Source organism: Rhinatrema bivittatum, chromosome 4 (assembly GCF_901001135.1).
Source record: "Rhinatrema bivittatum chromosome 4, aRhiBiv1.1, whole genome shotgun sequence".
In the NCBI taxonomy this organism is placed as follows: domain Eukaryota; kingdom Metazoa; phylum Chordata; class Amphibia; order Gymnophiona; family Rhinatrematidae; genus Rhinatrema; species Rhinatrema bivittatum.
In genome coordinates this window covers 85611703-85639404 of record NC_042618.1, presented here as the reverse complement: position 1 = coordinate 85639404, position 27702 = coordinate 85611703, and the positions used below count along the sequence as shown (strand labels likewise).

General features: G+C 50.8%; 1 protein-coding gene across 3 annotated transcripts in view; it reads right to left on the bottom strand.

Annotated features, from left to right (window-relative positions):
• ABCD4 (ATP binding cassette subfamily D member 4) overlaps positions 1–27702 on the bottom strand; it is a 272156-nt gene that overhangs the window by 163324 nt on the left and 81130 nt on the right. For all 3 annotated transcript variants that reach the window (XM_029598440.1, XM_029598438.1, XM_029598439.1), the window contains exons 5-6: positions 22138–22277; positions 8204–8320 (exon numbers count right to left, since the gene is read on the bottom strand). In XM_029598440.1, coding sequence (XP_029454300.1) covers positions 8204–8320; positions 22138–22277 — 257 coding nt within the window. The remainder of the gene's footprint in view (positions 1–8203; positions 8321–22137; positions 22278–27702) is intronic.

Below are 27702 nucleotides of genomic sequence, written 5' to 3'. Positions count from 1 at the left end.
ACATAAATAATTTCAACACTTTATCTCTATCCGATGATAGAGCAAACTTTACTAAAAGAGTTCCTCTCTTCTCAACCTGGGAGCTATATGACATCTCAATTAATTCAGTTACATTTAAAGATATTCCTGTATTATACCTTGATCTTTGTTTACAAAACAAACACTTACAACCACTGGAAGATTATCCGGGGATATTTGTAGTATTTCAAGAAAATAATTTCTCAGTTGTTCTTTCAATGATATCATCTTACATTTTGGGAAATTTACCATTCTCAAATTGGAGTATCTAACAGAATTTTCCAAATTTTCAACTTTTTTTGAAACTAACAATTCCCCTGAATAATAGAAGATTGAACTTTCTTAATAGTATTTCTCTCATCCTCAAATTTTTTTTAAGGTCACCCCATAATGAGTAACCATAGGATTTATATTTGGCAGGACCTCTTGCATTTCTTTGATAGTCACACTTAGTTTTACTATTTTATTTTGAAGCATGGACATCGCTTGCATTGTCACTGTTCCTGTATCTAGTATTGGTGTAGATAACAATGCTTGAGAATTAACCAGTTTTTGGTCAGTAGCAGTCCCCATAAGGAGTGGAGCACTACCTCCAGGTGTTTCAAGGACTTCGGTCGGATCCAAACACATTTTCTCCGACAGAGAAAACCTCCTGGACCGGGGAAGTTCTTCCCTTCTTCCCCTTTCAAGCGAACCTTAATGTCACTGCCCTCCTCAATTGGGCTTGACTGAAAAAACGAAGACCGTTTCTTCTGCCAAGCCTGTCCACAGTGACAGTGGCAGCGCTCGCAGGAGGTGTAGGAGTTATTGGGGCCCCGGGACTAAGAGTCACATCTCCCAACAGAAAGGAAGTTAGCTCACCTACCACCATCTGTAACGGGATTCTCCGGGGGGTCGGTGGCCTCTGTTGACGGATAGAAGGTTGTCAGCATTGTTTGTTTGGGGCTCGGTCTGGCAGGGGTTGAGGCTTCTTGCCTGACTTTGCCCTTCCGTTTTGTATGCGGCATGAGGAAAAAGGTCAGATGGAAATCTTTTACAAAAAACAAGCTGCAACTTCCAAACGGTTTCTGTAAGATTTGCAATAATTCTGGAGGAAATGTGAGAGAAACCAATTGGACATAGAGGGCAGCTTCCCAGCCTTCGCCGGCCTAAGCCGGACCAAGCCGCACGCCCCTTATGGAGCGCGCGGCTTCCCTTACGGAGCGCGCTGCTTAGGAGGACCGTCTGCCCTTTGATCTTATAGGGCAAGGGCTGCCCTCATGTCGCTCACGTCACTCGGCCCCGCCTTCTTTCCCCTCCACAGACTAGCCAGGTCTCTCAGGCTGCGCCAGGGTCCAAATGGAGATGTTCCGGAGAAAAAACTCGCCGAGTGCAGGTACACTTGGGGCCTCTCACCTCCTTCCTTAGGCTCCCTGGGATATATTCTTTAGATTTTGTGTGTGTCTGAGATAATAATCAAGCCAGAGGGAGATAATGTCTGTCTTTCCCCACCAACCCACGAGTTTTAGGCAAGAAACACTTTTTCATTAAAAATCAATCAGGCTCCTATCTATCATACTATTGCACCAACTCTTATTGAGAGTTTAATCATCTCCTTGTAGGACACTAGCAGATTAATTAGTAAATACACCTGTAAATTTAAAGTATTCCAATTCCAATTCCCTTAGTAACCTAAACTTAGCTAGGAACTCAACAAAATTAAGATGAATGCAGCAGTCCAGCAGCAAGAGGGGGGCTTTCCAGTCTTTTGCATTGAATGTCACATGTATGAGTTTTTACCAGCTGGTGAGAAATTGTATGTGTGCATCCAGTGCAAAGAGCTCCTGGCTCTCAGAGAACGAGTCCAAACTCTGGAAGATAGAGTGGCAGACCTGGAGAAGCTGAGGGAGAAAGAGGTACATTGACAAGACCTTCAGGGACATAGTAGCCAAGTCCCAAATCCAGTCTGTCAGCCCCGGTGCTGCTTTCGATCAGAAAGGTCTCCCGGTTGGATAACAACACGCTGGCATAGCAGAAAGTGATCCTGTAGCAACAACCTGCTCTCCAGGTGATGTGTTGCCCTCTTGCACTAAGGACAAGTCTCCCAGAGCTACTGCCTGGGAGGGAAGGGTTAGGTCAGCCATCATAGTTGGTAATTTGATTATTAAAAATGTAGATAGCTGGGTGGATGGTAACCTGCCTGTCTGGTGCAAAGATGGCAGTCCTCACTTGTCACCTAGATAAGATTATAGACAGTGCTTGGGAGGAGTCGGCTGTCGTGGTACATGTGGGCACAAATGACATAGGAAAATGTGGGAGAGAGGTTCTGGAAGCCAAATTTAGGATTTTAGGTAGAATGCTGAAATCCAGAACCTCCAGGGTGGCATTTTCTAAAATGCTCACTGTTCCACGTGCAAGTACCCAGAGACAGGCAGAGCTCCAGAGTCTCAATGCAAGGATGAGACAATGGTGCGGGGAAGAGGGATTCAGTTCTGGTGAACCTTTTGGGGAAGGGAAGACTCCACCTTAACCAAGGTGGAAGCAGGCTGCTGGCGCTAACTTTTATAAAGGAGATAGAGCAGCTTTTAAACTAGAACAAAGGGGAAAGCCGATAATCACTCAGCAGTGCAATGGTTCAGAGGAATGTATCTTTAAAGGATACTAATGACACAGGAGAGTTAGGGCATCCAGACAGAAAAAAAAAATAAAAAAGCAAATGTAGTCCATGTGCCTATATTTAAAGAATCACCTGAGCTAAAGAATTCCAAATTATCCCTATCAACTGAAAAGCAGGTTGTTAATACGAACAAAAAATGCACTTTGAAAGTCGGTACGCCAATGCCAGAAGTCAAAGACGTAAGATGGGAGAGTTAAAGTGTATAGCAGTAAATGATAAGATTGACATAATTGGCATCACAGAGACTTGGTGGAAGGAGGATAACCAATGGGACAGTGCTATATCAGGGTACAAATTATATCGCAATGATAGGGGAGGTGGCACTTTATGTCCGGAAGGGTATAGAGACCAACAGGATAAAGAACATACAAGAGACTAAATGCTCAGTAGAATCTATATGGGTAGAAATCCCATGTGTGTTGGATAAGAGTATAGTGATAGGAGTATACTACCGTCCACCTGGACAAAATGGTCAGACAGATGATGAAATGCTAAGAGAAATCAGGGAAGCTAACCAATTTGGCAGTGCAATAATGGGAGATTTCAATTACCCCAATATTGACTGGGTAAATGTAACATCAAGACTTGATTTTTAGTTATCCTTCTCATTTGCCCCGTATATTACTCTTTATTATTCATGCTTTAATATTTATTATTTTTTCTTTTTATTTTCTCCTTTTATTTTTTACTTGTAAAATCCCTTCTCCCTAACTGCTTGTCAGACCCACTTGTTTATTCTTATTATCATATACTTATCAAGGCTGCCGCCTTTGTCTCTTCTCATGGGTTCGGCTCTGCCTGCCCGACATTGACCATGTTTCGGCACCTGCTTCAGGGGCTGCGGGAGAGAAATCTACTGTGTCCAATCAGGGTTCACAGTGTCGACATTTTTTGTACTATACGTGTAAACGTGGATGACGCCAGCCGCACGGCCCTTGTCTCCAGGCGATTTATCGGCCAGGTCGCTTGCTCCTTCTTCCACCGCCCCTGGGCAGAGCTCCGGAGGCATACCGCCCCCCAGCCAGATAGACTGGCATCTGTCGTAACCACCACCCAATCCGGGGTCTCCAGAGAGACTCCTTGGGCCAGATGAGGAGGATGCAGCCACCAGCCCAGGCTGTCTTTGGCGATCTCGGGAAGAGGAAGCACCACCTGGTAATCCTGAGACACTGGTTTCCAACGGGAGAGAAGAGCCGCTTGCAGGGGCCAAAGATGTGCAAAAGCCCATGGGACGAGATCGATCGTGGAGGCCATGGAACCCAGAAGCTGTAGATAATCCCAGGACGTGGGATCTGGTAACACAGAAAAACACTGTACTTGTTCCCGGAGGGATTGAGCCCTGTCCGGGCATAGGAAGACTTTGCCCTGAAGCGTATCGAAATGTGCTCCCAAGAAATCAAAGTGCTGCGAGGGGATGAGGGAACTCTTGGCAGAGTTCACCACCCAGCCCAGGGACTGGAGCAGATGGACGACCCTGGAGACCGCCGACTGTCCCTGGGAGAAGGACTTCGCTCGAATGAGTCAGTCGTCCAGGTAGGGGTGGACAAGGATTCCCTCTCGCCTTAGAGCGGCCACCACCACCACCATAATCTTCGTAAACGTCCGCGGTGCAGTCGCCAGCCCAAAGGGGAGGGCTTGAAACTGGAAGTGTCGGTTCAGGATCTTGAAGCGGAGAAACCTCCAATGGGCCCCGAGGATGGGAATGTGCAGATAGGCCTCTGTCAGGTCGAGAGAGGCAAGGAATTCCCCTTGGTATACCGCCGCAATCACGGACCGTAGGGTCTCCATGCGGAACCGGGAGACCCGTAAAGACTTGTTGACCTCCTTGAGATCCAGGGTTGGGCGGAAGGAGCCATCCTCTTTGGGAACGATGAAATAGATGGAATAATGGCCCGAACCCACCTCTCCGAAGGGGACGGGCACGATGGCACAGAGGCTCAGGAACCTGTCCAAGGTCTGTTGTACCGCTCTTCTCTTGAGACTCGATCTGCAAGGCGAGAAGATAAAACGGTCTCGCGGGCGGCGGGCAAACTCCAAAGCATAGCCGTTCTTTAAGATGTCTAGGACACACTGGTCCGAGGTGATGCAAACCCACTCCTCGTAGAAACGTGAGATCCGTCCCCCGATCTGCGGCATCGAGGAGTGGGGGAGCATGGCATCATTGAGCGGGCATGGACGAGCCCCCCTGAGCTGTTCCCTCCCGGGCAGGCCTGCAGCCACAAAAGGAACGGGGCCAGGCCTGGGACCTGGAAGACGGAGTCCGAGGCCCCTGCTGTTTGTAATTGCGGTAGCGACGTTGCCCCTGGGAGCGAGGTCTGGAGGAAGTGAAAGTCCTGAAATTTCGCTGACAGTCTTCCGGGAGTTTGTATATCGGATTTTCCCCCAGGGACTTGATGAGCTGGTCGAGATCTTCCCCGAAGAGGAACCTGCCCTTCAAAGGAAGAGAACCCAGACTGGACTTGGAGGAGGGGTCCGCCGACCAGTTGCGGAGCCAAAGGAGACGTCGGGTGGAAACCATGAAGACCATGGAACGCGCCAGGACGCGGAACAAGTCATACAAGGCATCCGCCCCGTAAGCTATAGCGGATTCCAGCCGGTCTGCCTGTCGTGCCTCTTCAGGTGGTAAAGCCTGCAAGGTGAGGAGTTGCTGCACCCAGCGGAGGCTAGCCCTCTGCACCAGGGAGCTACAGATGGCGGCCCAGAGACCTAGAGCTGAGACCTCAAATACCTGCTTGAGGTAGACTTCCAACTTTCTATCTTGCGTGTCCCGCAGGGCCGTGCCACCCATCACTGGTATTGTCGTTCTCTTGGTTACCGCTGTCATCGCCGAGTCTACCTTCGGGACCTTAATCAAGTACAAAAAATCCTTCGGTAGCGGATATAGTTTCTCCATGGCACGGCCTACCTTAAGTGAAGTCTCGGGAGTATCCCACTCCCTGGTTAGCAATTGCAGAAAAGTGGGATGGGTAGGAAAAGCCCGGGAGAGAGGACATAGACCGGCAATGATGGGGTCGTCTTTCTTGGTGGACGAGGTGACAACCGGGACCGGGGGTGCTGGCGGGTCTGGTGGAGGGTCGAGATCCAACTCCTGAAGGATCTGCGGAATAAGGTCGTCAAGCTCCTCCTTCCGAAAGATGCGGAGGACCCATGGGTCATCACATTCCAAGCTGGGCCTCGGAAACTGGATCGTCTGGATGGTACAGGGGATTTCCCCCCCCCGATCTGGCAAGGATCCCGCCCCTCCCCCCCAGTGGGGGGGGGCATGAAAAAGACCTGGAAGCCCCTTGAGAGGGCGAGGGCCCCGGCCCCCCCCCCCCCCCCGCTGGGTTCTGGGTCCCCCCTGGGGAGCCTCCGCAATCCGGGACACCTTGGCTGGAGGTGGGTCCGGATGGAGCGCCATGGGAACCTCCAGACGCTGCAAATAAGCATTGTGCATCAGCACAATGAATTCCAGCGAAAAGGGTGGGGGACCCCGGGGGGGGGCGATGGGTGGCACATCTGGGGGCCCCTGAGTCTCCAATCGGGGCAAGAATCGGGGGTTACCCGCCATCGGAGTCCTCTCCTCCCTCCCCTGATGGAAGCTGAAGCTGACCGGCAGAAAACAAAATGGCCGCAGTTCCTGCCAATAGCGGCGAAGGGGCCGACCCCCGACAGGCTAATCACGCTGAAGCGAGGGAAGAAAGAGGGTCCAGCGGCCCGGAGGTGCCTTCCCCACCAGGGAGGCACCGGGAACAAATCCCCTCCCGGGATATCCGCGCCCCCGGCTCGCCACAGGCAGAGTAGCGGGACGGCCACGGCATGGCAGCCGGGGGAGGGGCAAGCCGCGTGGGAGGCCGACGGAGAGGGAGGATTACCGCGGGAAGCAGGGACAAATCCCAGCGCTTCCCCGAGTGCCCCCTAAAGAGCAGCAGAGGAATGGTCCCTCTCTGCTGCGGCGGCCCCGGGGAATGAGAGCATCTCGGGGCCGCGGGACACCTGCAGCAACGGGGGGGGGGGGGGGGGGGGAAGAGGCTGGCACCACCAGCGTTCCCCAGCCACCAACCTTCGGAACCTAAAAAGCAAAAAGCACAGCCCCAGTACAAACTTACCCGGAGACCGGATAGGAGAGAGGAGAGGGAGGGAGGGGAGGGAGAGACTGTAATCAGCCCTGCCTGCAAGCCTCGCAGTCACTCCTCCCACTGAAGCCCTTTTTTTTTTTTTTTCCAACAAGAAGCTAAAACAACTTTAAGAACAGACTTGATGCAGCCTAAGAAAAGTAAAGAAGAGAACCAAAAAGAAATCCTTCAATAAGGGGAAGCAGCAGGTTCCCCTGCTCACATCTGCTGGAGTCAGAGACATACTGAGCTCCTGCAGAGGGTGCACACGTACTTATGCCAGCGCCCTCCCAAGCCTTGTCTGACTCCATCTGCTGGAGTCAGAGAGATACTGAGCTCCTGCAGAGAGTGCACGTGTACTTATGCCAGCGCCCTCCCAAGCCTTGTCTGACTCCATCTGCTGGAGTCAGAGAGATACTGAGCTCCTGCAGAGGGTGCACACGTACTTATACCAGCGCCCTCCCAAGCCTTGTCTGACTCCATCTGCTGGAGTCAGAGACATACTGAGCTCCTGCAGAGGGTGCACGTGTACTTATGCCAGCGCCCTCCCAAGCCTTGTCTGACTCCATCTGCTGGAGTCAGAGAGATACTGAGCTCCTGCAGAGGGTGCACACGTACTTATACCAGCGCCCTCCCAAGCCTTGTCTGACTCCATCTGCTGGAGTCAGAGATATACTGAGCTCCTGCAGAGGGTGCACACGTACTTATGCCAGTGCCCTCCCAAGCCTTGTCTGACTCCATCTGCTGGAGTCAGAGAGATACTGAGCTCCTGCAGAGGGTGCACGTGTACTTATGCCAGCGCCCTCCCAAGCCTTGTCTGACTCCATCTGCTGGAGTCAGAGATATAATGAGCTCCTGCAGAGGGTGCACACGTACTTATGAGAGCGCCCTCCCAAGCCTTGACTCCATCTGCTGGAGTCAGAGATATAATGAGCTCCTGCAGAGGGTGCACACGTACTTATGCCAGCGCCCTCCCAAGCCTTGTCTGACTCCATCTGCTGGAGTCAGAGAGATACTGAGCTCCTGCAGAGGGTACACACGTACTTATGCCAGCGCCCTCCCAAGCCTTGTCTGACTCCATCTGCTGGAGTCAGAGAGATACTGAGCTCCTGCAGAGGGTGCACGTGTACTTATGAGAGCGCCCTCCCAAGCCTTGTCTGACTCCATCTGCTGGAGTCAGAGATATACTGAGCTCCTGCAGAGGGTGCACGTGTACTTATACCAGCGCCCTCCCAAGCCTTGTCTGACTCCATCTGCTGGAGTCAGAGACATAATGAGCTCCTGCAGAGGGTGCACGTGTACTTATGCCAGCGCCCTCCCAAGCCTTGTCTGACTCCATCTGCTGGACGGGGGACATAGCCCACCGTCTGGACTGATCCTGCTACGTACAGGGAAAGGTGCGTTCCCCCAGCAGAGGCCTCTGTGAATACTGTACCTGGTAAAGCACTGGTAGGTGTAGTATGCAAGTGTAAAGGGGGCGATGAGAAGTTTACTGCTCATGGAGCTCAGCTGTCTGCAGAAACGGTCAACATCTTGGCTGATCCTCTGGTCACTAATCAAGACAGAGCAAAAACAAGGCAGAATTATCAGCCTTAAAAACAAAACCATTCTAATAATACTGATAGTAACAACATTTTCAAGAGAAAGAGAAAGAAGCCTACAGTTGAATCTTATAATGCGTGGTAGGCAGATTTTAAAGTGCGCACATGATTTAAAATCCCAGCGTATCTCTGCACATGAGCCTATTTTTATTTGTTTCTCTCTGATCCCAGTTCCATTGCTCCAAGTTTTTATCCCTTGTTTAATGTAAAGCATTCTTACATGCCTGTTATTGTTATTCTGTAAACCGAAGTGATATGTAATTTTGCTACATGAATATCGGTATATAAAAGTGTTAAATAAATAATATAGGATGTAGAAATTACTACTGTTACAGTTTATTAAAGTGTTTTAATCTCCAGGCATACAAGACTCTAGGTGATGTACAATAAAACATACATCAATTACCTGATAATTTCCTTTTCTTTATTGAGGACAGGTTAATCCACCAGCAGATGGGGATGGAGCAAAGCTGCCGTCACGGTATGTATTACCCCTGCACCGACATCAGCCCGCCAGTATTCTCTGCAAAAACTGTGGACAACTAAAGAAATACACGATCATAACCATTAAGACAGCCATTCAAACAATAAGTTAACTGAAAAACCATTGAGATCAGACAAGGAGTGTAATATTATTAATCTAGGGACTGGATCTGACACCAGTAATCCCTGGAAACGCAGCCACTCAGGTGGACCATAGCCTCACCATCCAGCAGCCAAGGGTGGGAAGGTGGATTAACCCGTCCTCATTAAAGAAAAGGAAATTATCAGCTAAGTACTAATTTCTCCTCTCTTAGTATTCAGCCAGGTTAATCCACACCAGTGGGATGTACCAAAGATACTCCCAAACAGGGCAGGAGGCTGCCCACAGTCTGATCAACACCGAACATGCGAAGGCTGCGTCCTCCCGGACTTGCACATCCAGGCGATAATGCCTGGATGTTGTGTAAAAAAAACCACATCTCAGCTCAGCAAATCTGAATGGGAGACAACCATCTAATCTCCGCCCATGACACTGCCTGAGCCCTAGTGGAATGAGTGCTAACCTGACTGTTGAACGGCTGCTCAGCATCCACATGCGTGGCCATGATAACCATCTTAATCCAGGGTCTATCGTAGCCTGCGATGCCAGCTCACCGTGGAGTATAAACAGCCGGTCCATTTTCCTGAGAGGGTTAGAACCCTCCAATACCTCACGATATGCCGCTTGACACCCAAGGTCCATAAGAGGTGATATTCATCCTCCTCTCTCTCTCCTTTCACAGAGTCGGCAGGGAATTCATTGATTCAAGTGAAAAGCCGAGACCACCTTTGGCCAAAAGGACGGAACAGTTTGCATCTGGACTGCTCCCGGAGTCACTCGCAGAGACTGTTCCCAGCAAGACAGATCCCGCAGTTCAGAAACTCTATGCGCAGATCATCATACTCTAGTAAGTAACCTCTGGAAGAGGCTACACAGTGGTCAAAAGGTGGGACCTGCCAGAATCCAGAACCAGAGTAAGACTCCACAAGGGCACCAGCAACCTCAAGAGGGGACAAAGAACTTCACCCAGAGCCACCACCTGTATCTTCAAGGAATTAAGGGCCCAGTCCTTAATCAACCCTTCCTGCAAAAGCCCAAACTGAGCTGGATTTTATAAATGAACCCCTCATTCCTCAAACCAAGCCTCAAACACTCGCCAAATGCAAACTTAGGCTAAGGAATTGAATAACTTTCATGCTCAAAACAAGGTGGAAATCACAGCAGTGGACTACCCACATTTCAGCATCCGAGCCTTCTGAAGAACCATGCTGTAAGTCAAAAATAAAATCCAGTCTTTCAGAAGAACAGGCGAAGTTGCCTGGGACCGCATTGGGTCCGGCGGAGCTCCCCGAGCGCCCCCATTGTGGAAGGGCTGAGTTGGGAATAGAGAGGTCCGGAGTAGTCTCGCTGGTAGGTCCGGAGTCCTCTACAGGTTAAGGGGGACCTTGTCTCAGCTCCCCCCGAGCTTCTTCACACAACAGGCACAGGAGGAGGTCATCTCGGGCTGTGCCGCTCTCAGGTGGCTTGCCGGGCCGAGGGCTGGGCCTTTAGCTGTCTTGGGCAGCGGTGCCATGATTTGCACGTGTATCCTGTACAGATGCACGTGCTGGGAGGCCTGGTTATGAGTTTCGGGTGCGCCTAGGAGTGGAAGATGCGCACGGGCCTAGTTGTGCACTCGGTACCCTTTGTGCACAGCGCTGTGTGCACACAAGTATTTTATGCACCCGGCTCGCTGCTGTGCGCATGGCTCAGTTGTGCGGACAAAGCGGCGACCAAGGTGGGGAAATGGCGCGGGCGACCACGCAGGCAAGATGGCGCCCTCCCCGGAGGGTTTCCATGTGGGAGGACACTCGAGCTGGATCGTGGTCTAGCCCAGACGGGGCTTCTCAACCCGATTAGACAGACGCCGGAGGGTCGATCTGTGCGGTTATCCGAACCTCGGAGACCAGAGACTTAGAGAAAAGTTTTCTACCTTACCTTGTCTCAGCGCTTCCCGGTCTCTTGCCGGGCGATTTCCGGCTGCGGGGGGAGAGGGCAATACCTTCACCACCACACTCGGTCTTGCACCTGCTGCCTCTCAGCCGCTCCCTTCACAGGGGGCTAACTCCACACCAGGTCGGCGACTGGACCGAGGCTGCCTCTCAGCTGCTCCCTTCACAGGGGGCTAAGTCCACACCAGGTCGGCGACTGGACCGAGGCTGCCTCTCAGCCGCTCCCTTCACAGGGGGCTAAGTCCACACCAGGTCGGCGACTGGACCGAGGCTGCCTCTCAGCTGCTCCCTTCACAGGGGGCTAAGTCCACACCAGGTCGGCGACTGGACCGAGGCTGCCTCTCAGCCGCTCCCTTCACAGGGGGCTAAGTCCACACCAGGTCGGCGACTGGACCGAGGCTGCCTCTCAGCTGCTCCCTTCACAGGGGGCTAAGTCCACGCCGGGACCGAGGCTACGTCTGAGGGATCACGGAAATCACCTCAGGAATTCTCGACTGGGGGAGGGACCTTTAGGTATCACCGCAGGAGAGCGGGGCTCGTCTGCAGGTAAGATTCTTTCTCTCTTTCTTCTTTCATCTGGAGTTTGGTTTTCTAACGCTGTGCAAGCGTGTGTGAAGTCCCGAACTGCTATGGAGACGGAAAAAACTGAGGAACAGATTCTCATGCAGGGGTATATGTACTAGGGCTGACGTCAGATTGAAATCTGACTCCATCTCCAACTGCTAGCAGGAGCACACTATACCCATTGCTCCTGAGTCCTTCTGCTACGCGCTAGGAAATGAAAGTTAGACAGAGATCTCTTCGGAGCATATGCAGTCCAAACAATATATAACCCCAGCACACCCTACCCCAGATTGATTCCATGCTGAGAGCTGATTCTAAACAGACAGCACAACAAATCTCACAATGATAAGGGATCTCCAGCACTGATTTGTCTTCAACCGAGAATCTGCTTAGCTGAATCACTATCTGGCGGGGCTGGAGATTCTTTCCCAGTAAAGGTGACAGTTTCCTGTTGCGCCCATCGGTCTCAGACGGCTTCGACCTCTGTGCCTCAGCTTTCTTCCTTCTCTCTCCTCAAGCCTTGGGAAAATGGCTGCTGCCGCATCTTCATGCCGCTCTCTCCGGCGTCCCCGGAACGGCAACGGCGACAGTGATGGCCATGTTTCTCCTGAGGACCTCCTAGGCACGCCACCCACGTCTTTATCCACGTCATGTCAGGAACCTTGGGGGCGTCCCCTCCGAGTGACATCATCACATCCTGGTATTTAGCCTGCCCTTCGTTTGCTAACAAACGGGTCGATACAGTAAGGCCGCGTTAGAAAGAGTGCGGCAGTGCCGGGCGCACCCTCGTTTGCCCCACGCACTGTTCTGATCACATACCGCTCGATACTCTATTTAAATTGCTTGCAAATGCAAGCCGCGTCTGTGAAGCGTTAGGCCCGCGCAACCCATTTTACTGTACAGGCGCTTAATACAGCGCCTATACAGTATCCTGGGTGCGCTGGTGCCTGTCATTTCAAATGTCATTTGAAATGACAGGCACCAGGAAGTAGATCCCAACTTTAACCCATGAAAACCTAAAAACCGAAAATCCCCTCCTCCCGAAGCGGCTCGACATGTGCCAACTTACCTTTTGTTGCTTTTCAGCCCCTTCCCTTCTCTGCCGCCCTCTGGAGGGGGCAGCCGGCGGCGAAAACGGCTCGCAGCGGTCCCCCCCGCGCAGGTCCCGGTTCTCCTGGCTCAGCCCTCATCAAATTGTGAAGTCAGGTGAGAGCCCACTGTTCTGTGCTTTTCAGCCCCTTCCCTTCTCTGCCGCCCTCCGGAGGGGGCAGCCGGCGGCGAAAGCAGCTTGTAGTGCTCCCCCCGTGCAGGTCCCAGTTCTCCTGGCTCGGCCCTCATCAAATTGTGAAGTCAGGTGACAGCCCACTGTTCTGTGCCCTCTCCAGTCACGGCGCGAGTGGAGCGAAGGAAGCGTACTTTCATTGGCTGGAGCGCCCGTCAATTTGGGCGCTCCAGCCAATGAAAGCACATAGACAGGCGCGCGTCACGCCCATCTATGTGCTTTCATTGGCTGGAGCGCCCGTCAATTTGGGCGCACATGGACAGGCGCGCGTGATGTCACGGCGTGCGCCCGGAAAGTGAGTAGAAAGCGGGGTAACAGTGGCCCCACTTTACTGTATTGACCTGAAACTGAGTTAGCAAGGACTGGACTGCCTCCGGTCTAAGCTGCTCTGCCGCTTCCCTGCTGCCACAGGAAGTTCTCTCTCTGCCCTTCGGGGTAATTCATCGCTAACCTGGGTACCCACTCCTCGGGGGCCCTTATGCTCTCTTTCAGGTACCTATCTGTGATATCAGGTTCTCGCTCCTCGAGGGCCTGCTCTCCCTACTCTGGTGCCTACTACTGATGTACTTCTGCCTGTCAGGACCTTCACCATTACAGCTACCTACTTCAGTGAGTACTAACCCTGTCAGTCTGTCTCACCTTCAGCGCCTTCATCCGTAACCTTCCTCTGCTACCCCGCGCTGCCTGTCATCTACTCGAGTGTGGGACTGGTCTCCTCTGCTGAGGACCCCTGGACTACCTCACTGCTGTCTGCTCCCCGGGCAGTTCCACCAAGCTGTATAATAAATACAAATTCTCTGTGTCTGCGTGTCTCGAGTCTAGCCTAGTACTGCGGTTCCTCATGGGGCTCCTTCCCGTGGGAGTGGCCATCACCACAGTGCCCAAGAATCCACTCCAACACCTCAAAACCATAACATTTCCACTAGGCTTTTGTATATAATTAATCCTTGAGGAAATTACTCGGGCTTATTGTGCTGATATATTGTATATATTCTATTTTGTTATTTGTCTCAGGTGTTCTCAAATACTTGTTTTGTACATGTATTCTACAGAAAAATATATCTTTTCATTGCTGCACATAAGACATAGTGATTGTTTTTATTCTCTTTGTTTGCGTAATACAAACTGCAAGGTAAATACCACATTCCCAAAAAACCCACTATAGCTATTACTTCATATCCATCTAAGGTGCACAATTGTTAATAAGTAGTAACAGGGTTTCAGCAAGCTGTTAACATGAGTCTGGATACGTAGCCAACACCAGTCCTCTCTATCATTAACCACAAAATTGCTTTTTTTGAATTACTTTGATATGCTAGTGCAAAACAGTTGTATTGCCTCAGATCAGAAACTATTTTAAATTTATTTATTTATTTATATATCTTTATATACCGACTTTCAAGTTCATTTCAAGGCGGTTTACATACAATTGAGTTGCAGTAGCAACACTCAAAAAATACACAAATATAAAACATATCCTAATACATCTTACATTACCATGATGTAGTTAAACTAAAGCTTTTTACAGAATTATCGTAGAATCCCACCCATTCATATTATTACTAAAAATTACCCTACTTTCCATACATTTGACCCCCCAATCGTATCTTCCCTATTGCTCATAAGTTTTACCCTCCTCTCCAATCCCTTATCCATCTAATCTTCTCCCTTTTACCCTTCTCCACCCTTGCTATAGCTACTCCATCTATAGAAATAGAATAGTCATCTCAGTTTGTAAAAACAGTCAAATATGACTGTTTCAATGTCCCACTCATTGAAAACAGACTGCAATAACCAAATATCACAAGCTCCAATGACTAAGTCCCAACACCAGCTAGTGGTTTGTGACACAACTGTATCAGGAAAACACAATAATGTAACTTGTGTAAAAAGTAGGGATCAGCCTCAGGTGTACACCTCACATATTTATCATAATAATGGCACCTTGGGTGAAGCAGATCAACTGTTCTCTTTGGATTAACTTAGCCGAGAAATCTCATTCCCAGTTTTGGATTCACTGACTTCATTAGTAAAGCCCAACAATGGCTGAGGTTTTGCAGGATGCTTCCTCGGGAGCTCCTCAGTAATGAACTGGTGCGGTACCGGTCGCGCTCCTCGCTCCGGTCCCGGGGGGGGCATCCTGGCCCGCGATTTCGCCGCTCCCACGAGGGAGACGCCGTCAGGAGATGGCGGCCCCGCTCCTAGGGCTCGCGCGTGCGCAGAGGGAACCCTTTTAAAGGGCCTCTGGCGCGAAGAGCCAGCTCCACCCCCGGATTGACGTCAGACGCCGAGGGGGATTTAACTCGGCATCTGACTCCTCTCAGTGCCTTGCAATGCGGTCGCTCCTACGAGTAAAGAGTTGCTGATCCTGCAAGCCTGTTCCTGTGGCCTGCCAGCCCGTTCCTGTGTTCCTGTGTCCTGCCAGCCCGTTCCTGTGTTCCGGATCCTGCCAGCCCGCTCCTATGTTCCGGATCCTGCCAGCCTGTTCCTGTGTCCTGCCAGCCTGTTCCTGTGTTCTGCCAGCCTGTTCCTGTGTTCCTGCCAGCCCGTTCCTGTGTTCCTGTGTCCTGCCAGCCCGCTCCTGTGTTCCGGATCCTGCCAGCCTGTTCCTGTGTTCCTGTGTTCTGCCAGCCCGCTCCTGTGTTCCGGATCCTGCCAGCCCGCTCCTGTGTTCCGGATCCTGCCAGCCCGTTCCTGTGTTCCGGATCCTGCCAGCCTGTTCCTGTGTCCTGCCAGCCTGTTCCTGTGTTCCTGTGTTCTGCCAGCCTGTTCCTGTGTTCCTGCCAGCCCGTTCCTGTGTTCCTGTGTCCTGCCAGCCCGCTCCTGTGTTCCGGATCCTGCCAGCCCGCTCCTGTGTTCCGGATCCTGCCAGCCCGTTCCTGTGTTCCTGTGTTCTGCCAGCCCGCTCCTGTGTTCCGGATCCTGCCAGCCCGCTCCTGTGTTCCGGATCCTGCCAGCCCGTTCCTGTGTTCTGCCAGCCTGTTCCTGTGTCCTGCCAGCCTGTTCCTGTGTCCTGCCAGCCTGTTCCTGTGTTCCTGTGTTTCTGCCAGCCTTTTCCTGTGTTCTGGATCCTGCCAGCCCGCTCCTGTGTTCCTGAGCCTGCCAGCCTGTTCCGGTAATCCTGATCCTGGTCCGTCTCATCATCTTCAACTTCTGTTGCCTGCCCTGATCCTGGTCCGTGTCATCGTCTTCAACTTCTGCTGCCTGCCCTGATCCTGGTCTGTGCCTCCGGTCAACGCTTGCTCCATAGCCGCTCTCCTAAGTCCCAGCGGCCCAGGTCCTTACAGGCTCCTCCTGGGGGGACTACGGGCTTCCAGGGCGAAGCCACCTAAGTCCCAGTGGTCCGGCCTCCACAGCTCCTCTGGGGAGGTCGCGGACTTCCAGGGTGAAGATCTTGCTTCGGCTACAGGACTCTGCCTTCCGACTGTCTCTCTTCGCCGGTCGGACCAAGGATCCACTTTTGGACCATAACATGAACAACTTGCTCTGCAGATTTCAGTAGACCGTTGTGAACTTCATGGAAAAAAAGTCTCATAGCGTCACTGTTCTCTCACGTTTTTACTTGCTCTAAACAAAAACGTTTTCAAAAATATTCTTTATTGAATTTAATATCCTTATATATGATTCAATAGACTCAGTTGCCTACGCAATGTAGGACATGCTAACCAGCTTGCTGATTTTTTGGGGGACATATATTCTTTCAAGTTTTTTTTCAAATTTGTTAATTGCAGGACTGTGTGTTTGAAATACTTGGTTCTTGTTTCCCTGTATGTTGTGTTGCTGGGATTCAGCAGGCTCATAAGAACATAAGAACATGCCATACTGGGTCAGACCAAGAGTCCAGCAAGCCCAGCATCCTGTTTCCAACAGTGGCCAATCCAGCCCACAAGAACCTGGCAAGTACCCAAAACTAAGTCTATTCCATGTTACCATTGCTAATGTCAGTGGCTATTCTCTAACTGAACTTAATAGCAGGTAATGGACTTCTCTTCCAAGAACTTATCCAAACCTTTTTTAAACCCAGCTATACTAACTGCACTAACCACATCCTCTGGCAACAAATTCCAGAGTTTAATTGTGCATTGAGTAAAAAAGAACTTTCTCCGATTAGTTTTAAATGTGCCACATGCTAACTTCATGGAGTGCCCCCTAGTCTTTCTATTATCCGAAAGAGTAAATAACCAATTCACATCTACACGTTCTAGACCTCTCATGATTTTAAACATCTCTATCATATCCCCCCTCAGCCATCTCTTCTCCAAGCTGAAAAGTCCTAACCTCTTTAGTCTTTCCTCATAGGGGAACTGTTCCATCCCCTTTATCATTTTGGTTGCCCTTCTCTGTACCTTCTCCATTGCAATTATATCTTTTTTGAGATGCTGCGACCAGAATTGTACACAGTATTCAAGGTGCAGTCTCACCATGGAGCAATACAGAGGCATTATGACATTTTCCGTTTTATTCACCATTCTTCTTCCTAATAATTCCTAACATTGTTTGCTTTTTTGACTGCCGCAGCACACTGAACTGACGATTTCAATGTATTATCCACTGACACCTAGATCTCTTTCCTGGGTGGTAGCTCCTAATATGAAACCTAGCATCGTATAACTATAGAATGGGTTATTTTTCCCTATATGCATCAGCTTGCACTTAATCACATTAAATTTCATCTACCATTTGGATGCCCAATTTCCAGTCTCACAAGGTCCTCCTGCAATTTATCAGAATCCACTTCTGATTTAACTACTCTGAATAATTTTATATCATCTGCAAATTTGATTACCTCACTCATTATATTCCTTTCCAGATCATTTATAAATATATTGAAAATCACTTGTCCCAGTACAGATCCCTGAGGCACTCCACTGTCCACTCCCCTCCCCCCCACAATGGATGATTGTAATGATAGGTTACAAATTTTAATTTTAACTAATAGATCTGAAATTCATTTTTGAGATCCTTCAGAACCCTGTGGGGCGGATTTTCAGAGCCCTGCTCGCGTAAATCCGCCCAAAACCGGGCGGATTTACGCAAGCAGGGCCCTGCGCGCCGGGAAGCCTATTTTACATAGGCCTCCCGGCGCGCGCAGAGCCCCGGGACTCGCGTAAGTCCCGGGGTTCTCCGAGGGGGGCGTGTCGGGGGGCGGGCCCGGTCGTCGCGGCGTTTCGGGGGCGTGTCGGCAGCATTTTGGGGGCGGGTCCGGGGGCGTGGCCGCGCCCTCCGTACCCGCCCCCAGGTCGCGGCCCGGCGCGCAGGAGGCGTAAATCCCCCGACAAAGGTAAGGGGGGGGTTTAGACAGGGCCGGGCGGGTGGGTTAGGTAGGGGAAGGGAGGGGAAGGTGAGGGGAGGGCAAAGGAAAGTTCCCTCCAAGGCCGCTCCGATTTCGGAGCGGCCTCGGAGGGAACAGGGTAGGCTGCGCGGCTCGGCGCGCGCCGGCTATACAAAATCCATAGCCTTGCGCGTGCCGATCCAGGATTTTAGCAGATACGCGCGGCTCCGCGCGTATCTACTAAAATCCAGCGTACTTTTGTTTGCGCCTGGAGCGCAAACAAAAGTAGGCTATTCGCGCGCCTTTTAAAATCCGCCCCTGTGTGTATACCATCTGGTGCAGGTGATTTACTACTCTTCAGTTTATCAATCAGGCCTACCACATCTTCTAGGTTTACCGTGATTTGGTTCAGTCCATCTGAATCATTACCCATGAAAACCTTCTCCAGAACGGGTACCTCCCCAACATCCTCTTCAGTAAACACCGAAGCAAAGAAATCATTTATTCTTTCTGCGATGGCCTTATCTTCTCTAAGTGCCCCTTTAACCTCTCGATCATCTAATGGTCCAACTGACACCCTCACAGGCTTTCTGCTTCAGATATATTTTTAAAAGATTTTCCTGATAGTTTTTGCCTTATGGCCAACTTCTTTTCAAATTCTCTCTTAGCCTGTCTTATCAATGTCTTACATTTAACTTGCCAATGCTTATGCTTTATCCTATTTTCTTCTGTTAGATCCTTCTTCCAATTTTTGAATGAAGATCTTTTGGCTAAAATAGCTTCTTTCACCTCACCTTTTAACCATGCGGATAATCGTTTTGCCTTCCTTCCACCTTTCTTAATGTGTGTGGAAAACATCTGGACTTGCTTCTAGGATGGTATTTTTTAACAATATCCACGCCTCTTGCACACTTTTTACCTTTGTAGCTGCTCCTTTCAGTTTTTTTCTATTTTTCTCATTTTATCAAAGTTTCTCTTTTGAAAGTTTAGCACTAGAGCCGTGGATTCACTTACTGTCCCCCTTCCAGTCATTAATTCAAATTTGATCATATTATGATCACTATTGCCAAGCGGCCCCTTTTGAATATTTCTGACTCTTTTCAGCTGTACCGTCCAAACATAAAGGGAAAGTTAGTCTTCCCTTCAGATGTAACCCTCTTACCTGGGCAGCAGTTTCACCAGCTCTTTTGTCCAGTTCAGCAGTGCAGAGGGGGGCTGCTCAGCCAGCTGAGCCGCTCTTCACATTGACGAGAAAGGCCGGCATGGTGCTACCCACTGCAACCAGATGGCCATTCAGCTAAGTTGGAGTGAAAACTACCCTGCAACGATCCCCACTAGAGGCAATTAAGTATTTTTGGATTTGATCGAGGTCGGACAGTCAACTCCAAGTTCCTCTTCTCTTTCTTTCTGCTTTTTTCTCTTCTTCTCTTGCTCCTTTATATTTTTTTCTGGAGGGAGGGAATATTCCATGCAGGAGGGTGACCATGGTCTCTATTCGTGTAGAGATGGAAAGAATTAAGGTGAGGGGGGAGGCAGGGGTAAATGGGGGAATGGGGATTTCAAGGGTAATTTGCAAAATTAGTGATTCTGACTTTGGGTATAGGCCAAGCAAATGTACACTGATGTGGAAGGTTTTGGGCTTAGACTGGGAAGCCCAAACCACATTACTTGTATGACATATAATTGTTCATTCCTTTCCAATTCTGAGATAATATCATGTCACAAAAGTCCTTGCGATTTTGGTCATGGAATGTTTCTGGCATAGGCTTGGTTTATAAGAGGTATAAGCTTTTGCAATCCTTCAGCGACATCATGTACACATAGCCTTACTGCAGGAGACAAAACTTGATAAAATAGAGCATCAAAAACTCAGTCGTATGTGGGTGGGTCAAGTATATTCGGCACACGCGCAGACAAAAACAGTAGGAGTAGCAATTTTAATAGGCAATCAGGTTTCTTTTCAGTTAGAACAAGTGATTTCAGATGATGAAGGTCAGAATCTGATTATAATTGGGCTTTTGCAAGGCTGCCCCTTCACGATCTGCAACATTTATGTACCCAATGTCTACCGCCAAGCTTTTTTCACTAGGCTGCAAACACTACTAGCTGCCCAGGCCAAAGGACATCTCCTTATAGGAGGGGATTTTAATTGTGTACTAGATCCAATGCAAGACAGGTCCACAAAGAGACCAGGACGGGTGACTCAACTACCAGGAGTGTATCGTTGATTTGCCAAACATTGGGGATGTTAGATGCTTGGAGAACACTACATCCAACAGACATAGAATACATTCACATCTCACAAGCCCATGGTACAGGCTCCCGCATAGATTATATATTGGTTCGAGATGTGGACTTTGCATGGGTGCTTCGGGCAGAGCTGGGACCCCTGGAGATAATTGATCATGCTCCAGTATCAGTGGACTTCATAATCAGTAATTTGTCTACTGACACTCGCGTATGGCGATTCCCAAGGTATTTGCATGGGGATGCAGGATTTCGTGCCTACTTAGTAGGAAGACTAACTCAATCATTAATGAAAATAACAAGGCCCAACCCCTCCTTTTTTGGGAAACTGCCAAGGCTGTTTTGCGAGGAGATATAATAGCCTATGTAGCATTTTGCAATAAAGCACTATTATGTCAAATTTGACACCTAGAGGCCCACCGTAAAGACGCTAAATCATGCTTTGAGAAAACCCCGACTCCAGTTGCTAGGGCTTTGGTTGCAAAAATCCAATGTGAATTAAACTATTTTGAATGAGAGGGCACAGAAATCTGCCATGTTTTTCAAGGCCAAATATTACCATTATGGTAGCAAATCTGGGAAACTATTAGCCAACATGACTAAAACCTGGGGGAAATGAGATATATCCCTGCGATGCACACTTCTTTCTGGATCGCGCAGGAATGACTAATAGGCCCACAACATGCATTTGCATGTTGTGGGCCTATTAGTTTCGGGGGGGGGGGAGTGTTGGCCGCGAGTTTTCGACACGCTATTACCCCTTACTGTATAAGGGGTAAAAATAGCATGTCGAAAACGCGTGGCCAAACGCGAGCTAACAGTGTGCTCCGCTGGAGCGCACTTTACTGTATCGGCCCAATTGTGAGCATAAAATGGCCATGCCTTCGTTTCGTAAATGTTGGACATACCCTTGAAGGAATGATCCACAACATTGTACGGGACATCTTTAAGGCAATTAAAAAATGATCACTCTAAGGTACTTTGGAAGATGAAATCATAGGTACTTGCTGAGAAATAATGTCCTCATTTTAAAAAAATCAAACGTATGACCATGACGATGAATGGGTTCATGCATTAATTCTTCCCAGCCCAAAGAAGACTTGCAGGATAGAAAGCCTTTACAAGGCATAGATAATGTGAAGATTAAAGTCAGCAAGGACTATAAGATTATTTAGATCCAATCTGATCAACATCAAAGCCTCAATGACCAGAGTATAGTTGGCAGTCATTAGTCAGGGGGGTGGGCAGAAGGAACAATAAAAAAAAAAAAAAAAAAAAAAGTAAAGTGCATTTAAGCGAATAAATTTTATGGACAAGTCAAAGCAATATATTGCAGCCATTACCAAAAGCCCATTTACTCATGTAAAAAACAATTTTAAGCATGTAAATGCTTTTTAAAATCAGGCCCATAGATTGTACTCAGCTTATTTAGATGCATTTACCCCCTGTAAATCTGCTTTTACACATGTAAGATTCGGGACCTATTGTGATTATAATAGAACAAGCAATCAGTAAAAGATAAACTGGCTAATATTTTATTTGCAAAAAAATCTCAACACAATAGGACCTATGATTATTTGAAAAGCAGGCTTTAAGCGTGCTTAATATGATGGTCCAATAGTATCATGTGTAGAATTTTAGACATTGTTTGGATACTGGCAGTTTTTAAAATAGCATCTGCTCGCGTTCATGCTATTTTACGTGCATATTGCTATTTTATACGCGAGCATCTTTTGAAAATTCACCCGAGAATTGGAAACTGCAACAAGTAGACCACCAAACACAAGTTGCTCCAGCCACATTAGTACTGGTGGAAGTGGCAAACCAGAGGGGAAGAGATGTATCTGAAGGCAAGATGGGTTCTGTTAGGAAGTGAAGAAGGAACTTACGGGTTATCAAGGTCTTTGTGCAGCACATTCAGAGTGTAGTAAACTTTTCCCCCAAAGTAATAGCGATGGAAGTATTCAGTCAGGTTTTTCCTCCAGTTCACATAAATAAGGTTACAGATAAACTGGTCAAAGCTTTTCAGCTGGAAAGAGAGAAAAAAGAAAATTAGGTTCTTACCTTTTGCTAATTTTCGTTCCTGTAGTACCGAGGATCAGTCCAGACTCCTGGGTTTTGCCCCCCCTCTAGCAGATGGAGACAGAAGTTTATAAACAAAAAACTCCGCCTACATATAGGCTGGTGCCACCTACAGTCTGGCAGTATTACTGAATGTCAAAGTAGCAGGATAACCCGCAACAATAACCCAAAGAACACTGAAGATTACCTCCAAACTAAGCCAAACTGACGCTTAACTCCACCCAACTGGGTACCGAACTCGAGGTAACCAACAAACAAACATATTTCAGCAAAAAACAGCACACAGACCACACATCCTCTCCCGGCAAACAATCGCAATACTGGGCGGGACTCTGGACTGATCCTCGGTACTACAGGAACGAAAATTAGCAAAAGGTAAGAACCTAATTTTCTTTTCCCTGTACGTACCAGGATCAGTCCAGACTCCTGGGATGTACCAGAGCTTCCCTTACTGAGGGTGGGAGCCGGAGAGGCCTGCTCTAAGCACCCCTTCTCCAAATCCCGATGGCCCTGGCGCCTTCACATCCAAACGATAGTGCCGGGCAAAAGTATGGACTGACTTCCAAGTGGCCGCCCTACAGATCTCCTCTGTAGGAATATGTTGGCATTCCGCCCAGGATGCCGCCTGGGCGCGAGTCGAGTGGGCTTTCAGACCCACCGGCAACGGCTTCCCCGCCAACAGATACGCTGAGCGAATGGTTTCCTTCAACCAACGAGCAATTGTAGTCTTGGAAGCCGCTTTACCTCGCCGGGGACCACCATGGAGGACGAACAGATGATCGGAGACCCTGAACACATTAGTACTCTCCAAATAGTGTAACAAGACGCGCCGAACATCCAGCTTCCGCAGGTCCCTAGCTAAGGGATCCGAAGACTGTCCCTGACCGAACGATGGCAACTCCACCGTCTGATTGACGTGAAAGGACGAAACCACTTTTGGTAGAAAGGACGGCACAGTACGCAAGGAGACTCCCGAATCCGAAATCCTCAGAAAAGGCTCTCGACACGACAGAGCCTGCAGCTCAGAAATCCGCCGCGCCGATGCCATAGCCACCAAAAATACCACCTTGAGCGTCAAGTCCTTAAGAGTGACGTGTCGCAGAGGCTCAAACGGTGCCTTACACAGCGCTTTAAGAACCACATTCAAATCCCAAGACGGACACGGAGGACGAAACGGAGGGCGTAACTGTTTTGCCCCCCGAAGGAAACGCACCACATCCGGATGCTGCGCTACCAAAACTCCGTGCACTCTCCCCCGAAAAGATCCTAGCGCTGCCACTTGCACCCGCAAAGTACTACAGGACAGGCCCTTAGCCAGCCCCTCCTGGAGAAACAGCAGAATATCCGGAATAGTCGTCCGGGTAGGCGCTGTGCCGCGATGCACACACCAAGTCTCAAACAGTCGCCACACGCGCATGTACGCCAGAGACGTAGACTTCTTTCGGGAATGCAACAGCGTGGACACCACGGAAGGCGCGTATCCTTTAGAGCTCAACCGCTGCCTCTCAAAAGCCATGCCGCTAGACAAAAGCGATGCACCAGGTCGAAACAAACGGGCCCTTGATGGAGGAGATCCGGCAGAAACGGAAACCGAAGTGGCCCCTCGACCGCTAGATTTACCAGATCCGCGAACCAGGGCCTTCTTGGCCATTCTGGAGCCACCACGATCACCTCCGCCGGATGCTGCTCTATGCGACGCAGCACCCGTCCGATAAGCGGCCACGGAGGAAACACGTAAAGTAACACATCCCTCGGCCACTGAACTACCAGTGCATCCACTCCTTCCGCCAACGTCTCCCGGCGACGAGAGAAAAATCGAGGAGCCTTTGCATTGCGGAATGTGGCCATCAGGTCCACCGCTGGTGTGCCCCACCGATCGCAAATGAGCCTGAAGGCGGCCTCCGCGAGCTCCCACTCCCCGGGATCCAACCAATGCCGACTGAGAAAATCCGCCTGGACATTTTCCACCCCGGCTATGTGGGAAGCCGCGATACTGCTCAGATGGGCCTCCGCCCATATCATCAACGACCGAGCTTCTGCCGCTACCGGCTGACTCCGGGTTCCCCCCTGACGATTGATATAAGCCACCGTAGTCGCATTGTCCGACAGAATCCTGACGGAACGCCCGCGGAGAAGCGGGAGGAACTTCACCAGAGCCAATCGCACCGCTCGAGTTTCCAACCGATTGATGGACCACGACGCCTCCCGAGCCGACCATGTTCCCTGAACCGCTCGACCGAGACAGACTGCTCCCCAACCGAGCAGACTGGCATCCGTGGTAACCACCGTCCACGACGGAGTTTCCAACGAAACCCCGCAACTCAAGTTTTCCTGGCAGAGCCACCATGGCAAGCTGTCTCTGGCTTCCTGGGTCAACGGCAGGCTGAGGAAAAATTCCTCCGAAACCGGGCTCCACCGGGAGAGCAACGCGGACTGCAAGGGACGCATATGTGCAAACGCCCATGGAACTAACTCTAGCGTGGAGTTCATAGAGCCCAAGACCTGCAGATAGTCCCAGACCACTGGGACCGGTTTGTTCAACAACCTGCAAATTTGTCTCTGTAGCTTGAGGATACGCTCTTGCGTTAGGGCCACCGTGCCTTGACACGTGTTGAACACCGCCCCCAAATACTCCAGGGATTGCGACGGCACCAGATGACTCTTGGCCAGGTTGACCACCCAGCCCAGTGAGCGTAACAGGTGCAGCACCCGCTGAATCGCCAGCTGACAAAGAGTCCTCGACTTGGCCCGAATCAGCCAATCGTCCAAGTATGGATGCACCAACAGCCCCTCCTGGCGGAGTCTCGCCGCCACCACCACCATAATCTTGGTGAACGTGCGCGGAGCCGTTGCGAGGCCAAATGGCAACGCTTGAAACTGGTAATGTTGTCCCAGTACCGCAAAACGGAGAAACCGTTGGTGCTCCCGTCGAATCCCAATGTGCAGGTACGCCTCTGTGAGGTCCAGAGAGGCCATAAACTCTCCTTTTCTGACCGACGCGATCACGGACCGCAAAGTTTCCATTCGAAAACGCGGAACCCTTAGACACTTGTTGACACTCTTCAAGTCGAGGATGGGACAAAACGTCCCCTCCTTCTTGGGTACCACGAAATAAATGGAATACCGGCCCTGTCGGAGTTCGCCGGACGGAACCGGAACGACGGCCCCGAGGTCGCGCAACCGCGCCAGAGTCTCCCGCACCGCCCGGCGCTTTTCTGAAAACCCGCAAGGGGACACCAGAAAAGCCGGAGCCGGACGGCGTGAAAAATCTAACGCGTAGCCGTGTTTTATCACCTCTAGGACCCACTGATCCGACGTAATCTTGGTCCATTCCTCGTAAAACCGGCTTAACCTGCCGCCAACCGGAGGAACCGAGGAACGGACCGGCCTCACTTCATTGTGCTGGCTTACTGCCCTGTACAGCCTGACCGGCACCCGGACGGCCGAAGCGACGCCCACGAAAGGACTGCGAGTACGATTGTTGGCGGGCCGCACCGTGACGGAACGAAGAGTTCGATCCTCTCGCCGCACGAGTTCTACGGCCCCCACGAAAACGCGACCGAGCGGCTGGAGCACCCCGGAAGCGGTATCTATCCTCCGGTAAACGGTGCGCTTTATTCTCCCCCAAGGATTCTAGGATATCCTCCAACTCCTTACCAAAGAGCAACTTCCCCTTAAAGGGAAGAGAGCCTAACCTAGCCTTGGAGGTACCATCCGCCGCCCAATGGCGAAGCCACAATAGTCGCCGCGCCGCTACTGCAGAGACCATGGTCCGTGCCGAAGTGCGCAGAAGATCATAAAAAGCGTCCGCACTATACGCGATGACCGCCTCCAAACGACTCGCCTGTCTCGCCTCCTCTGTCGATAGAGACTCATTCGCCAACAGCTGCTGTGCCCAGCGTAAACCGGCTCGCAACGAAAAATTACTACAAACCGCGGCCCGGATACCCAACGCCGAGACCTCAAAGATACGCTTCAGTTGAACCTCTAACTTCCTATCCTGTATATCTTTGAGAGCCGTACCACCCGTTACCGGGATGGTGGTCTTTTTGGTAACCGCCGCCACCGCCGAATCAAGTTTTGGCAGGCGCAAAAGTTCCAAAACGTCCTCCGGCAGTGGATATAATTTATCCATAGCCTTAGCTACCTTGAGTCCCAAATCCGGAGTATCCCACTCCTTTAACATCAAATCCGATGCCGAGAAATGTAGTGGAAACGCCGACGAGGGACCCCTGAGGCCCAAGACAACCGGATCCGTCTGACCCAGACGAGATTCTACCTGGGGAAGTGGGATTCCCAGTTCCCCCAGGATTTCCGGGATGAGGGGCCCTAGCTCATCCCTATGGAACAACCGAACTACCTTCGGATCGTCCCCATCCGCAGCGTGCAGAGTCCCTGCATCCTTAGGCTCCAGCTCTTCATCCCCCTCAACCCCCCTCGGGGGCTGGGATGGGCAGTCAAGATCCTCCTCCGGATCCGCCAGCGCCTCTGACTCTGACGAGGAGAGCGAAGGCCCCTCCGCCCCCCTGGAACGAAGAGGCCTTGGTCTGGGCCGGGGCCTAGACAGCCCCCCTCCCCCCGTACTGGATTTTGGGGCCTTGACCGCTGGCGCTCCGCTCTCAGAAGCCGGGACCCCGGGACCTCTCTTCCGAGCCAGGCGGCGAGCTTTAAACGCCTTATGCATCAGTAACACGAACCGCGAGTTAAAGGAGGAGTCCGATGACCCCTCCTCCTCTTCCCCATCCTCGGGGGAATCATCCGCAGGAGACCTGGACCCTAACGGCCCTTCTTCGCCTCCAGACACCCTCTGGGGGGACAAACGCGGTGGGTCCCGCACCTGAGCGCTGGTCTGCCGGCCCGCGCTCACCTGTGCTGCCCGCGCTGCGAAAATGGCCGCCGTTCCCGCCGAAAACGCTGGCAAAATGGCCGCCGTCCCTGACGAACTCGCCGCCGTCCGCTCCGGGAACGCTGCTACCTCGCGGTCCTGTCTACCCCGCCGAGACGCCGAAGTCACCGCCGACCCTCCTCCTCCGCCGCCCACGCACGCGGAACAGAGGCTGTCGCGCGACAGCCTCCCTGCCGCGGACCCGCAGGCCCTGCACGATGCCTGCCGAGGCATCTTCACACTGCCGCGGCGAAAAGGAGGCGAACGGAGGCAGAGAGAGAAGAAAAAAAAAAAAATCAAGATTCTCCCCTGATCGGCGGGTCCCAGCCACCGCGAGCAAGCACAGCCTAGCAAGCACAAGCACACACAGCACACACACAGCAGACAAAATAAATGAGAAACAAAAATTTTTTTTTTTTTTTTTTAACTGCTTACCTCGTATCCGGAGCCGGCTGGGGGGAGTGAGCCGGGACCCCCGGTATCACCC